Genomic DNA, 16,611 nt, shown 5'->3' with positions numbered 1-16,611 from the left:
ATCACTCATATTCTCTCGACCCTAGAGTGTTACTAACATTGACCATCGCTTAAAATGATATGGTGTTAAAGATCTTTTCTCTCAAACTCAAGCTTTAACTCCAATTTGATAATTTAGTTCAGCTTTTTCCTAAGTGGTATTTTTCTCTCGAACAAATACCAGATACAGGCTCATCTAATGCGTGCACTCACTAGATTACAATGATATCAAAAGCTAAAAACTACAGAATGTAAACACAGACTGCCCTTTACTCGTTTTACGAAATCGTAACTAGAATTTCGTCATGGATCTCACAACCCCAGTCGTGGTATTTCGTCACTCATGCTTTCACGTAAACAATCAGTATTAAGAATGAAAACATGTTAAGAAATACTTACGAAAATAATTAGCAAATCAACAATCACTTTGATAATCTGATAATTTGTATCCGAACTTCCAACTGATAACAATAATCGAAATCCCAAAATCAAAAGCTAAGAGTAATATCGTATTTCTTAGTCGTCAAACGTAAGATGTGAATAATGTTTAAAAATGACTTAAAGTAATTCAAAATAGACTGTTTAAAATGAGTCCTAATCAAATTAGGACTGAGTTGTCGGGCCTTTTCACGACTACTACCATGATCCGTCAAGGGCTTCACGGTCCATGAACCCCTCTGTGGTCTTGCCTTGGAGCTTCCCGATAGTGCGTCTTCAAACTTGGTCACTGGAAAATGCACCACGAGAGCTATCACGGTCCGTAGTGAGGACCATGGCCAGTGAAGTCACCCGTGGTCTTCACTTAGGTTTCAACCTTCTTTCAACTCTTCCTTGATTTCACACTTGTTCAGCTTCACAGGTACCACGGCCCGTGGTGAGGACTACAACCCGTAGAACCCTCTGTGGTCTTCACTTGGTTATTCCTGCTCTTCATCTTCTCAAGGCCCAACATTGCCTCACTTTCACGAGCTCAACCACGGACCGTAATAAAGTTCATGGTCTGTGAAGTTGGCCATAAACTTCACTTGGTCAACATCAGTTCTGCTTCTTTTTCCACTTTTCTATACAACGCAGATTCTGCTTACGCATTTAACAAACCCATCAAATTATCCAAAATTTCACTTAATTCCAATATTAGTTCATAGTTATTAAGCATCAAATGTGCCACGATTTCGTGGCACATCACTTGTTTCAGCTAATTAGCTTAATTTCTTTCACCCACTTTTCAAGATTTTCTTAGACTACATTCTTAATAACCATGAAAGCATTACTTGCCACACAGTCTTTTCTAATTCCGTCTTGCTATTGTTCTAATCCTATATTAATTTTGTTGTAGTTATTTTGAAGTTAACCTTGAGTATTAAATTTAATGCATAATACTTGATTCTTTTAACAGTTACATGTAATCACATTTTTAATACATTGGGAGGAAAAATCACCTTTCTAATAGTGTGTGATTATGTGCTGAGTCATGCATGCTGGCATATTAAAAAAATTAAAGTTGCTTCCCTCGCTATATATCACTCACTTCATTACTCCATTAAAGCACAAAATAATCTTCTCTTTTTCTTCCTTTACTTTGCTTTCTCTATTTTTTTCTTCTTCTCTTCTCTTTATTGTTATTGGGTCTCTTTGTAACGAGAGCGGTGCTAAGGAGGTGCAAATAGAAATTATAAATGTTGAGGAGGAAATGAAGAAAAAAATAGAAAAAAGTTAAGGTGAAATCTCTCCTTTAGATGTGAAGGACCATCTATTTTACTAGTTTAAGTTAAATAAAATAATATTAAATATTTTTAAAAAGTTTAAATGAGATTATGTTCTCTTAGATATAGATGTATCTTTCAATATGTAATTTTTTAAATTTAATATGTATAAAATATTAATTTATAATCTTATATGTTATAATTTACTATAAAAAATTGAAATATAAATTTCATATTTTGAATCGATTTATAAACATATAACAAATTAAATAATATTAGTTTTATACGATGATAACAAACTTCACATTGAATAGTTTCTTCTTGTTAAATAGTAAAAATATAAAAACACAAGTACTAGAATAAAGATTTACATAAAAAAAATATACATATTTTGTATTTTTTCCGCGTTTTTTTTTAGCCGCGTGTATTAACTAATTCGAAAACTATAAAAGAGAGAACCCAGTGCGTATTTTAGAACTCACCCCATCAATACACCGACCGCCGGAATTTCTACGCTACCGGCTATCGGAAAATCTTATCTAATATTCTTCCATTAAAGAATGAAATTTCTCGGATTTGCGTTAAGTTCATTGAACTTGTTGGTACAGTTCAAGTGACTATGTCCGATCAAGAACTTGTTGGCTTCCCATAGTAAAATCAGAAAATCTATCTATGGGTGTTTTACTGCTCTTCCCATTATCTTGATTTTCTTCAAGGAAAATTCAAGAACTCATGTTGGAATTCAAGAACTCGATTTTGCATAATGGAATTCAAGAAGTCATGATCAATTTTTATAAGAAAAAATCAAGAAGCTGTTGGTATTCTTAACTCCTGCTGTCCGATCAAAACCCTAAACCCTAAATCAATCATTTTCTACGCTTTGTTTCCCTAACAACCACTGATTAATTTGCAGGTCCTTTAGTATTTCTTTATCCACTTATTTCAGTATGTTGTCCTGACAAAAGAAACAGAAACCTAATCTTTGGTTAATATTTACTATATCGGATGCTTTTTTATGGTGTTTTTGTTTTCCTTGGCCTTGGTAATGCAAATATCAATTCTAGATTTTTTTTTTCCAAAAGACCAATACATAAATTACTTGATAACATAGCTATGTGTTTTGACAGTGCTTCTAACATTGAGAAGCAACGTAGATCTCAGATATATCCGCTGTTTTTGTTGAACCTAAACTGTCCAAGATAAACTTTATATGACTCAACTTTGGAAGCCTTCAAATACCTCTGAGGAATTTAAAATGAGATATTTTGTTGGGATTTATGTTTTAATTTGTTTCTGGGTTGGGAAACGAATGTGGGTCTTTGGATTTGTTTTTATTGAATCGTGTTTGTTTTGAGAGAATTGGTTTGGGCTATTTTCTGTTAAAAAAAATTCAAAATACCTTATCACTTTTTTGAAACTTTAATATGGGTGAAATTGATATGTTAAAACTGGCTACACATCATTATTTATTACTAATTGTATAAGATTTCAAAGTATTATAGAGGACCCCCTGACAGGCAAGGCCCTTCCTTCAGAGCTGTTCCTGAAGAACAAGATAATCTCCCTTTTGTTATGGGAGAAGAATTCAAAACCGCATTTCTAGATTCTTTTGGCTGCAAAACTGAACAGGCCAATGCTGTCAATTTTAGTGCTTGTTCTAAAGAGGGTATGGACAGTCCGACAATGTAGGGGACTTGATCAGCTGTTAGTTCAGGTCTTTCTGAATTATATTATATGATGATGATGCTTGGTCACATATACATTCTCATAGTGAAGAAAATCTTAATAATTACTATTTGATACCACAGCTATGCTCTCCTCTAGGGTGGATGGGACTCGCATAAATGGATTCATGCTGGAAATTTAGGTAAAACAGATGAGTTTATAGGGAAGAAGAAGAGTAGAAGTAGTCATTCAGCTCCTCAGGGAAGAAGTTCTTTGCCACAAACGAGTCTTCAAGAATGACAACAGGAAATAATAATATCAAGACAGTTCATGATGTGCCACTCATGCAATGTAATTTGCCCTTGAGTGCTTGTATGTGTTAATAATCAATGATGTCAGGAAGTGTGTGCGACTAATTAATGTTCTTTTCCACTCTGCAGAAACTAGAGCTTTAAGGAGACTGTAGCATTCTGCAAAAGCTATCTGCTCAGAGCTTCCACAGGTGTCGTCCCATCAGTGCGATCAATCTTCCACCCAAAGTTGTGGTGACAGTGTATTCTCTGATGAAAGCTAATGTTATCAAATTTGTAGGGAGGGTAGGTCTCTTTCTGATATTATCTCAAATATGTTAGTAACTAACATAACCTGATGTTTCTCTCTTCAGGTCAAGTGTGCAAATGAAACTGTTCAACATCTGGAATAGCAAATTAAAAACTCAAGGGGGTGCACAGTACCTGCAATGGGGAGTCAAAAGAAGGTTAACCAATCCTGCCATTTGTTCCTCACCTGAATAAGAGCTGACTTTTTCTATTGCTTGTTTCTGTTAGTTAGCTTAATTTCTTTCACTCACTTTTCAAAATTTTCTTAGACCTCATTCTTAATAACCATGAAAGCATCAGAGGCCGCATAGTCTTTTTCTAATTCCATCTTGCTATTGTTCCGAATAGAATTGTCATGCCTTACATTTTTTATTCAAATTTTCAAAATTTGCGCCAACAAAAACTTTAAGTTTCTTAGATTCGATGAGAAAATGGAGATACTTCCATCCAGAGATTACAGTTGAGTACCTTAGCTATATCTGAAAATGTTTTTGTGACTTCTTCTCTATTTTGTTAAGATGATGGACTTTGACCTTTTCTAATATGAGATGCAGACGGATACTGGAACAGAAAATCCTAAATCCTAAGAATCAGGATACTATACTCAATGTCACTTCTGGCGTCTTGCATTTTGTTGGTGATTCATTGGTTCCTAATACTATTGATAAAAACTGCCTGGAGGGTGCCAAATTCAACATAAGAAGTTTGTTCGGATTGTGGCGAACACAACGCTTGCTATATTGATAAGGTCTGCTCTGGCCTTTGCATAGTCAATTATGTCCATTCTTGATTTTTCATGAATTTCTTTATAATGCATTTACTTTAAAAAATTATTTCTCTTTGGTATCGTTTGGTTGGACTAGTTAGCAAATATAAATCTCAGCATAAACTTCTGCATAAATAATATAATATTTGCTGGCTGTGTAGGAAAAAGTAATATCTATAACTATGTATCACTCAGTTATCCGCATTAGAAGAAATTAGCTCGACATCACTAATGTAGCGTTTGGTTTGCGGTATTTAACTGTTCACTATTAATATCCCAATAACTTATGTGAGAATCTATGTATTATTTTATGTGGGATAGAATATGGAATAAGAAAAATGTGTCAACAATGCAAGGATATGAGTATTTACAGGCAAAAATTAGCTTTAATGTAGATAGTCCCTGCATAGCTTCACTGAATGATTATTCACTGCTAGAATCCCCACATTATTATTTACCGAATAACAGATTTTACATTATTATTACTGCATAAACATTCCCTGCATGACCAATACTTTAACCAAATAATGTCTTAACTATTTTGTATTGCAATTTTGTGATATTACTGAAGAAAAGGATAGTGATATAGCCATCACTTTGTGACTGTCTGGTGGAGTATATTCTTATGTAGAGACTGAGGCCTGTGTTAAAATAAATGTGCGTCCCTTTTTACATAGTCGAGGATTATGATCTTTTGTTTGAATGTAAGTTAAGAGAGGTGTGGCTTGACTTATCGCCACCAAAAAAGAAAAACATGTCACTTGTTCATTTTTGCTCCATGTTATCAATGTGCAATCAACTTGCCAGAAATTATGTGCAGCATTTAACTCCCTTTGTTTGCACCATTGATACTGATTGTGTTGATCTGATAAAGCTATTTTAATGTGCTTATCATGAATCTCTTCTGGTGACTAGTTGGTTATTAATGGTACTTGTAGAATTGGCACCCTGTCCTTCTCTTTATTAAGCATGGTTTCTTATTCTTCCTTTACACCATCGACATCAAAATACAGCCATTCAGACGATATGCATGCTTTCCCAGCAAGCTTCGGCTTTAAAAGAGAGGCTCTGAGCTCTATTTCTGGCAATTTTTTGTTGGTAGTTGTTACTAAAACTCACGGGAGGCCAAATGGATTTAGTAAGGTTTTGAAGGTAAAGTATTTTTGAGTTTTATTTGGTAGTATCCATTAGGATAGGTATAAACCTACTTACGTGGTCTTTGTTCTTGGCAGTGTTTACTGGACGGCAAGTATTTGTACCTTGGAATTGATGATTGTAGACAAAATGTGGTACAACAGATAATTCTGTTTAAGGCTACCTGTGAATTTTGATATCTTATGGTATGCTGTCTTGTTGACATTGAATTGATAAATTAAGGAGTAACATCTGTATCTGAATTACTTGGAAGTTGCTCTAACAAGTTTTTACTATGGTTTCGGATTACTTTTGCAGTGGGTTAGAGTCCCACATCATAGTTGTAGAATGAAATCCAGAAGCTTTGTGCACCCCCTTTCATCTAATATTTTTACCTACAGAGGATGATTTCGTGGATAACAAATTCAGTACTTCAGCTTGCTCCAGTTATTAATCAGACTGCCTGTTAGGTTCCGGATGGGAGGAGTCTTAAACAATTATAGCTGGCAGATCAACAGAGGATGCCTCTCATTTAGGGAGTCTCTTGAACTTGATGACGGTTCAAATGTGATGCATGAGAGAAGGAAACCATTTATGCGGAGCTGTTCATTGTACAGAAGGCTGATTCATGTTGGATCATCTTTTGCTAGTGATGAAGATATTGAGTTTGAAAATGTAACTACAGAAATAAACAAAATCACCTTGAAGATGATTATAGTTTTGAATTTGAAGTAGCTGATGATGTTAACCAGGTCTTAAATCAAAGGGGTCTCCTAGAGTCGAGGAAATATATTTTGAGAACTTCTCCAGGTGCAAAACTCAGAGCAAGTCATTGCGGAGGTCAAAATTTTCCAGGCAAGGACATTCTGGATGAAGACGATCATCTTATGGATTTGGATAAACAGACTGAAAATTATGGTTCTGGCCTGCTATCTTTTAGTTCAGAACCATCTCCTCTGCCACCATATCCTTTGCTCTGGACCAGGTTTCAGGATTTTAATCCTTACATCGCTGAAAATGGGATTGAAACTTCTGTTTAATATGAAGTTGTTGTCACATACAATTTTGGAAACATGGAACATAATCTCTCGGTCCCTGCCATAAATAATTTGGAAAAAGAGAACGGCTCGTTCTCAAATCCTGCAAAGTTTGATCTCAATTTTCATGCTCTTTCTAGAGAAGATATGGCCAGTATTGGGGGACTTGAACCATGGGATGTTTATCATCTATTATGATAAATATGATTTCACACAGAAGTATTCTCATGGTGAAGAGAATCTTAAGAATTATTTGATACCACGAGTTATGCTCTCCTTTAGAGGGTGGATGGGGACTCGCATAAATGGGATTGATGCTGGAAATCGAGGAAAAACAGATGATCTTATAAGGTAGAAGAAGAGTAGAAGAATCCATTCAGCTCCTCCATTTTACCAAGGCAAGAAGAAGTTCTTTGCCAAGAGTGAATCTCGAGGAAGGCAGCAGGACAATATTAAGACTGTTCATGATGTGCCACTAATGCCATGTAACTTGTCCTTGGGTGCTTGTTTGTGTTAATAATCAATGATGACAGAAAATGTGTGCCACTAATTAATGTTCTTTTCCATCATGCAGAAATCAGAGCGGTAAGGAGACTGCATCATTCTGCAGAAGCTATCTGCTTGGAGCTTCTATAGCAGTCATCCCATCAATGTGATCAATCTTCCACCCCAAGTTGTGGTGACGGTGCATTCTCTGATGAAAGGTAATGTTATCAAATTTCTTGGGAGGGTTAGGTATCTTTCTGATATTATCTCAATCAAATATGTTAGCAACTCACAAGACCTGATGTTTCTCTCTTCAGTCAAGTGTGAAAATGAAACTTGTTAACATCTGGAATAGCAAATTACAAACTCAAGGGCGGTGCACAAGTACCCGCGATGGGGAGTCAAAAGAAGATAAACCATTCCTGTCATGTGTTCCTGATCTGAGTAAGAGCTAAATTTTTCTAGTGCATGTTTCAGTTAATTAGCTTCATTTCTTTCACCGAATTTTCAAGACTATCTTAGACTGCATTCTAATTAATCATGAAAGCATTAGAGATCACAATGTCTCTTTCTAAGTCTCCTACGCCGCATAGTCTCTTTCAAATTCCATCTGGCTTGTGTTCTGATCTTGTAATAGAATTTTCAGTATTTGCACCACAAAAAACTCAGTTTCTTAGATTCTGGGATAAAATGGAGGGACTACCTTTCCAGAGATTACAGTTGAGTACCTTAGCTATATCTTGGTTGTTTTTGCGACTTCTTCTCTATTTTGTTAAGATGATGGACTTTTACTTTTCCATATGAGATGCAGAGCAGTACTAGAACAAAGAATCTTAAGAATCAGGATACTATACTCGATGTCACTTCTGGTTCGCATTTTGTTGGTGATTCATTGGTTTCTGATACCATTGATAAAAAACTGCTTGGAGGGTGCCAAAGTTCTCCGACGGGTTGATAAGAAGTTTATTCCGATTGTGGCAGGCACAACACTTGCTATAATTGATCAGGTTTTCTGGCCTTTGCATTGTCAATTTATGGCCGTTCTTGGTTTCTCATGAATTTCCTTATATTGCATTTACTTTAAACGATTGTTTCTCTTAGGAATTGTTTGGTTGGCCTCATTAACAAAGTTAAATCTCAGCATAAACTTCCACTTAAATAGTATAACCTTTCTTGGCTGCGTAACAGAAGGTAATATCTACATAACTATGTAGCACTCAGTTAGCCGCATAAGAAAATATAAGCTTGACATAACTAATGCAGCATTTGGTTGGCGGTATTTAGCTTTTCATTATTAATATCGTCATGACTTGTGCAAGAATCTATGTATTATTTTATGTGGAATAAATTATGGAATAAAAACACATTGTTCCACAATGCATGGATATAAGAGTATTTACAGGCAAAAATTCCCTTTAATGTAGATAGTCCCTGCGTAGCATTACTCATTTATTATTCACCGCGTAATAATCTCCACACTTTTATTTACCACATAACAGTTTTTACATTATTATAACTGCATAACTAATACTTTAACCAAATACTGTCTTACTCTCTGGTATTGCAATTTTGTGATATTACTAAGTAAAGAAGAGTGATATAGGGTGATTTATCTTTTGTTTCATCACTTTGTGACTGTCTGGCGGAGTATATTCTTGTGTAGAAACTGAGGCCTATGTCTAAATAAATGTTGGCCCTTTTTACATAGTCAAGGATTATGATCTTTTATTTGATTCTAGCATTTATCTTTGTTGAACATTACACTCATTGTCATGTATTACAGCATGCTGCAGATGACCGAATATTCGTTTGGATGAACTGCACGTGAAGGTAATGATTGTCTAAAAACTCAATGAAGTGTCATTTAAACTTGGAGTCTGTAACTTACTGAATTATCAGGTCCTATCTGAAAAAATGAGGACAACAACCTATCTTGATTCTGAACAAGGATTGGTACGTTTATTTTGATAAAAGGTAGCATTGATTTTGAGTCTTGTGGTGACGTCTTGAAACTCTTTATGATAAGTAACATTGATTTTGAGTCTTTGAGCATGCTTTTGCTGGTCATGCCAAAATTTGGTTACCAATTACTACACAACTATGCTGACCAAATTCAAAACAGGGGTTGGATCTGCAACATATATTATTAAGCTTCAAGATCATTTACCAGGTAAGTTACGATCTTTGTTTAGATTTTTCATCACACAAAGTCTATGGAATTTGATAAAATTGCCATTTACCAGAAATTCCATTGCACTAAATCGCAACAGTCATTGAAGTCAAACCTCATTCTGATTCACAAGCAGCCAACATCTGTCACACTTCTTGCGGTAACACTCTCTAATACTTGTCTCTGTCATATTATACACTCAAAAAGTTAAGTACATGTAAACCATTTGCAAATCAGCCTAAGCTAAGAAGGGTAAGGTATTGTAGTACTGATTGTAGTTGTTAATACAGGATTAGTTGCTCACCTACATTCTCAAACCTTTTACTACATTTTATAGCTTATTCTCTTCAACATTCATATTCCTCCCTCTGAAGGATGTATGTCTGTCTAAATGTGGAAAACAAAGCATGAAAAACACTTCTTCTTAGACTAGTTATTTTATTCTGAGGTATCAATAGCACAGTTTATATCAATTCTGTGCTCCATCTTGTTGAAAACAAGAAGGATTTTTGAGGGTTTAAGGCTTTCACGTGTCATTTGTGCCCATTGTCTCTTAAGGTCCATTTTATGTTTTAATTGGGTTGATTATAGCAAGTGAATCATGAATTGTAACTTATAAGGGAAGAGCTTTTTTGTTCTAATACCATCAATAACAAGACAATGCTAGAGGTTCTCTCTTTTTGAATTACAAGGCTTTGAAGCTTGAGTTTCAAGCTTCCGAGTTAATTTGGAAAACTATTCATGACGTCATTCACATTTTAGGAAATATACTCCACTAGCTAACAAGATTCTCTTGTAAATGTTTCATAAGAAAATGATTGTTTTCTTGATAATACAGGTTCCCTGTATTTTGGGCGTTAATCTAACTGTTGTGGATCTGTTAGAATTTAGTCAACAGGTTAATCCATAGACACTAACTAGCTCTCGTATTTCACTCCTTCATTTAACTCTAAATCTTTCTCATGTGAAATCTTGCTTAAATGTCATGTCATGTTTGGAGATGCATTGTTGCCTTGAGAATGTTCTCTCATTGTTGAGGAAGTTGAAGCAAAACCTCATTGTGTTTTCAAGTGAGTGGAACTGCATTTGATGGTCTGTTTAAGAGAGAATTCCATGTTTTCGTTTATTAGTGTGCTCATGGGCGGGCGACTACTGTCCCTCTTGTCAACTTGGGTGCTCTGCATGAGCAGATTGCCAAGTTAGGTTCGTGGAGTAGGAGTTCCTCTGAGGCATGGCATGGATTACATTGGCTTGAAATCAACCTAGAACGTGCAGCAAAGCGACTTAGATCAGCCGTATCCTAGTGTCAAAAAGCTCTCGTGAGTATATCAGGTTTGCGATCTTCACAGTCACCTCCTCATAGCTTATTTTCTTATTCAGTATGTCTTGTACTTGTGATTCCAACAAGTTCAACTAAAAGCTGAAAATAGCCAAACAAGTCAAATTTGCAGAAAATGAAAACAAAAGAAATTGGGTTGGGCTAAGTGAACTGTAGTTTTATGAAGTTTAGAATTAGAGAGAAGAAGAAGAAGAAAAACAATGAGAGTAAGAAGAAGTAATAAAGATCAGGAAGAAGATGAAGTAATCTTTAAAGAAGATGTATCTTGCTAGAGTTAAACACTCTATACTTTCATTCTTATTATTGCTTCACCTTCTATTCAATATGTACATATCTCTATTTATACACAATAGTTGTAAGCTTGTAACAAACTAGTAAGGCATAACTAACTTAACTACCAGTTAGTTACTAATCCTAACTGACTTATATTCTTTGCTTAGCTTTTAAGTCACTACTATTAACATGAACTTAGCATACATATGTACGAAAATAAAGGCCTACGTTGAAATTGATGATGAACATGCATACTCAACATGTTGGGTAATTAATGATCTATTTATTAACTCAAATTGATTGAGTCCGTCTTATTTCAAATCGTGCATTTGTCACCTCGAATTTTACTAAACATATGTGAATCGACCAAATTCGACCAAATTCCTAAGATAATTTTTGGCATGCGTCTATTATGAATTGAACATTTCATAATCTTTTGTCTCGTATTTGATGTCTTCAAAAAGAAATTAAACTTTGACCAATTCTTTCAATTTGTGTCAAAAACAAAAGAACAAAAAATGAAATTTTAATTTGACCTGTTATATTACTAGAAAAATAATTATTGTGGATTGTGTGAAGTTGCAAAAACGTGTTTCCCTGCTGACGATCAAGCTTTATTTAATTCCTTTTTAGGTAAAATACAATGGCTTGATAAAAAGTTGTCGATGTTACCATGCATTATATTATAAAATGGATAATAGAACAAGACTTGTTTTTTATTCAACTAAACAAAGCAAAGTATCTTACAAATTTCTTTGCTCATGCATGGATCACTATATTAACTACTCCAATCATACCGTGTTTTCATATATTCGTTTCGTTTCAAATTATATAACAATATTTGATTAGTGTTAAAATAATTAAGCGTGATAAAGTCATTATTATAAAACGAACTAATGAAAAATAATATATCTGTTTTAAGAGATCCAGCCAATCATCTTATTGACTGGTTCACCGGATGGACGGTTGATATAATCCCTTAAGACTCTTTTTTTTGTTTCGTTTTCCACCCGATATTCAAATCTCATATTGGAGTTCTGACTAAATTTGGATCAAGGCTAGGGGTGGCGCTTCCAATATAATTTTCTCTATTTTTAGGGCTGGAGAACTCCGATTAAGGATGAAGCAGTCTCAACACTGCACCACAATTCATAGTAAAAGACTTTTTTGTCTAGTGTAAACACATAGTTTTAATTAATTCATTTATTTTCTTACAATTATTTTTTTTTAATCTTTTTTTCCCTTAATAGTAAATAAATTAGCAACTAGATTCTCAGTCTGGTGAGGTGCGTACCAAGTCAAAGTCAGCAAGAAGAATAAGAATCAAAAGAATTATTAGATGGCTACTAATAATATATATAAAAAAACAATAAACTAATAGTTATTGATATTTGACTACATATTTAATTTAAAAAGCCCTTTCATAAAATAGGCCATACCTAAATAAGAAGGCGAATNACGGACCGGAATGGTACCGGTACAACCCGTTCCGGTGCCCAGCCTTAGGTGGCGCTCCCAATATAATTTTCTCTATTTTTAGGGCTGGAGAACTCTGATTAAGGATGAAGCAGTCTCAACAGCACCACAATTCATATTAAAAGACTTTTTTGTCTAGTGTAAACACATAGTTTTAACTAATTCATTTATTTTCTTACAATTATTTTAATCTTTATTTTCAACTAGATTCTCAGTCTGGTGAGGTGCGTACAAAGTCAAAGTCAGTAAGAAGAATAAGAATCAAAAGAATTATTAGATGGCCACTAATAATATATATAAAAAAACAATAAACTAATAGTTATTGATATTTGACTATATATTTAATTTAAAAAGCCCTTTCATAAAATAGGCCATACCTAAATAAGAAGGCGAATGATTGTTAATACTTCTTTATTCTTTACTCAATCAAATTCAAAACTCCACTTTGGTGAAAAGGCAAGTATATGCCTGTTTTGATTTTTTATCTGGTGTTCGGAGCTTGCATTAGATTCCTTTTGGATCGCGGACTACAAAATTCATTGTGGGGTGCGTTTCCAACATGATTTCCTCCATATCAAGGATTTAAATTCGAGACCTCTAATTAAGGGTGAAATAGTCTTTATCACTTTACCAAAATCTTTGTTGGTAACATATAATATATAATTTAAGACTATATATAGTCAATCTTATTGGCCTAAAGTAAAATAGCCAAAAGCATATAAAATTGTCTTTGCTTGATATCTATTTACGTTTAACTTTCATGCACTAACAATATTTAAAAAAAAATAATATCAGATAATTAAAGGTAAGAAAGAGAGCATCGAGCTCAACGTTTGGTGTCACCAGAAAATCCTTTTTCATTTAGGAGAATAAATATTAAAAAATATACTATTGAAAAATAAAAAATTAGCGATGAACAATTTCTATTACTTAATCGCAAAAATTAGTAGTTAATATATTCAACAAGGATTAGTCAAAAAAATCTTGTTAACTACAAATTATTTATTTTAAAAAAAAAGACTAGACGAGAGTTTGGGTAAGAGCTTATCCATTTAAACTTATATATATGGTGGCTTTTTACATAAGAATACAAAAAGTATAGTTTCCCATGTTACAAGTTGGCCATGCCAATTATTATTTTTTATTTGGCCAACATATAAGACTTTAATTTCGAAAAAAATTAGTAGGACTCACTTTAATTTTGATAAAGTATGTCAGCTCCCATGTAAACTATATCCATTTAATATTCACACGTTTTCATCACCACAAAAATCGAGTTCTAAAAATAGAAGGAAATATCATCTTACAAAATTACACTATCCCCAATATGTTATAACCTGTTTTTCAATTTTTGAAAATAAAATAAAAAGTTTATAAAATAAAATAATAATTTTTATTAATAAACGAGTATTGGTTCGATGATTACGTATTAAATTCTCCGTTGAGGTCACTATTAGGCAATAAATTAGACATCGCCAAGTGGATTATTTTTTTTCAACTAAACATTCACATTCACGAGACAAATTGTTGAGATCTTCACTTCCTGTAATAAACTAAAATTAATGCAAGCCAAGTCAACTATGAAGTAGTAAATGCTCTCACATTCTCAGTTAACTTGTTCATTTTATGAAATTAATGTATAATTTTATATTTAGTTCCTAATTTACATGTATCATTGATTATAGTCATTTCTCTATTACATTTTACGAGACATTATAATTATTATATTCAAAAGGTGATATAGTAAAATTACCCTTATATTTATAATTTCTTAAAAAATGTGTAAAGTCAATAGTGGATAAGTATTGTTGAAAAGATGAAGTACTTAATTTCATGTCAATTTATGACTAATTAGACCCCTCAACAACAAAGACCTATATAGAATTTCAAAATAATAGGTACACTAATATAAAAAGGGCCATCTAAAATATAAATTTGAGGTCAATGAACATATTGACTGTATAGTAAATTATTCACTATAAATGATCTTAATATACACAATTAGTTTAATTATATAGAAAAAATTTAACAATTTTGATTTGAAAATTTTGAAAGATTAAAGATAAAAATAATAAATAAAATGCAAAAAGTTCTACCAATAACTATTTAGAAAAGTGTTAGCTAATTTTAGCAAAGATTGAGTCGGACTCCAATGTGGGTACCAGACATCGGGTGGGAAACAAAAATAAATAAAAATTTAGAAAGAACAAAAACTCTAATTTCAGTACCATCAAGGGTTTGTGGTGGAGTGACAAGTACTCCTTCATCCTTAACCAAGAGGTCTCGGGTTCGAGTTCCCTTGGGTACATAATCGCCTTTGTTAGGGTGCGTTTTACCCCATGTGGAACTTCCCGATGCAAATTCGGATTCAGTCAGGCGGACATCAGGTGGAAATTGAGAAACCAAAATAAAATAAAATTAGAAAGAACAATAACTCAAAAAATAATAGCATCAGTACATAAATGAATCTTTTATCAAAGTTGGATATATATATTTGAGTGAGCTTATCCATTTAGTAATAAAGTAATATAAGACCCTTTTAAGAAAACACGCTAAAATCCGATGTCTCTCATTAAGTTTTAGCGTTACAAAAAATAATAAAAGATAAAGACTTGTTCTATTTGTGATGAATTGTTCCCTCAACGACGTGAGAAATTATTCCAACTTGTCTATACATTATCTGTGAAATTCCGTGTGCTTGATTGTCAGATACTACCTACCAAGGCTGGTTCTAACTACTAGCAATTCTATAAACTTCCCTTTCACCACTATAATAATTTATATACTACTTATTACAACTCTGTTTTCTATAAAATTCTATCTATAAAATGTCTTTTTTGCAATTTCTTGATTCTTGATAGCCTTTTGGGTGTTTTAACAAGAACCCATTTGTTTTCTTGAAATTCTTGATACATCTGAAGCTGAAATTCTGTGTTTCAAGATAAGTTGAAATTTTGTTGTGTTGAGGTTAGTAATGGCAGGTGGGGGTGATGGTACATCAAGGCAACTTGATCAAACACCAACTTGGGCTGTGGCTGGTGTTTGTGCAGTTATTATCCTCATTTCTATTGCCTTAGAGAAGATATTACACAAACTTGGAACGGTATGGTGACATAAAAACTTAGTCTTTCTTTGTTTCTTTAATAACCCTGTTCGTTGACCTTCTTGTTTTGCTTTTAGGAAGAATAATTCTTGAATTTTGTTGTTGATGTTTCTTGAAAATATCCTCTTTTTTTCTGAAAAGATGTTGTCTTTATGTAATTATTTTTTTCACCCTTAATTGTTCTTGTACTTTATTGACAAGTCTTAGCCAAGAGCATTTATTATAGTGGGACCTGTAGTTGCTCTCTTTCTTGTTTCCTAGTTTTGGAAATCAAGGATTTTAAGTTGCAGCTATGTTGATAATTGACTTCTTATTTTGTAACCTAAAGGAACGTCATTTGTCTGTGGAAGTCTTGCCTTGCCAAATTGGAAGTGATATCAAGTTTTTTTTTTTCAACTATAAACTCTAGAACCTACAAACTGTTCTTGATTGCTCAGATGCTTGTTGCCAAATATTGCGTCCTCTATATAATGACGGTGGCCGAGCCTACTTGCACTCATCTTGATAATTACACTGTCTGTCGGCTATAAGGAATATGCACAATGGAAAAAAAAAAGCATGAGAATTGTGGGAGTATATGTATATGAGTTCTCGGTAATCATAGTTTTACAATGGATATTTGCGTTGAGCTCGTGTTTGTTTACGAGTTTGCCATTAGTGAATCCCTAATTTGTCATAAAAGGTATATGATCCAACAACGGAGTGAGTGGATTCAAATGAAGCGGCATTGATATTGAGGATTCATATAGCTAAACCAGTCTAGAGGGTCGGTAGTCATTATGTTTCTGTTGTTTGATCTGCTGGTGTAATACTAGCTCTCAAATCTATTGCTTTTAAGAAAGCTTTAGTCTTTATATGTATGTATCCGATATAATTTGCTTT

At 33.6% G+C, this 16,611-nt stretch overlaps 2 protein-coding genes across 6 annotated transcripts in view; both read left to right on the top strand.

Moving 5' to 3' along the window:
* The window catches only part of LOC125849096 (MLO-like protein 10), a 30,915-nt gene that overhangs the window by 9,106 nt on the left and 5,198 nt on the right, over window positions 1-16,611 (top strand). Inside the window, exon 2 of one of the 5 annotated variants that reach the window (XM_049529111.1) lies at window positions 15,608-15,729. The exons of 3 other annotated variants lie outside the window; for them this stretch is intronic. In XM_049529111.1, coding sequence (XP_049385068.1) covers window positions 15,608-15,729 — 122 coding nt within the window. Of the gene's footprint in view, window positions 1-15,572; window positions 15,730-16,611 lie in introns of all 5 variants that reach the window. One more of the 5 variants, XM_049529112.1, reaches the window with a different exon arrangement.
* On the top strand, window positions 6,204-9,571 carry LOC125849100 (uncharacterized). Its single transcript, XM_049529117.1, has 6 exons — window positions 6,204-7,367; window positions 7,457-7,586; window positions 7,686-7,812; window positions 8,015-8,087; window positions 8,180-8,375; window positions 9,152-9,571. Exons 3-6 carry the CDS (start codon window positions 7,698-7,700, stop codon window positions 9,194-9,196), a joined length of 429 nt encoding a protein of 142 aa, XP_049385074.1. The 5' UTR covers window positions 6,204-7,367; window positions 7,457-7,586; window positions 7,686-7,697; the 3' UTR covers window positions 9,197-9,571.

Source organism: Solanum stenotomum, chromosome 12 (genome assembly GCF_019186545.1).
Source record: "Solanum stenotomum isolate F172 chromosome 12, ASM1918654v1, whole genome shotgun sequence".
Lineage (NCBI taxonomy): Eukaryota > Viridiplantae > Streptophyta > Magnoliopsida > Solanales > Solanaceae > Solanum > Solanum stenotomum.
This window is presented reverse-complemented; position numbering and strand designations above follow the sequence as displayed.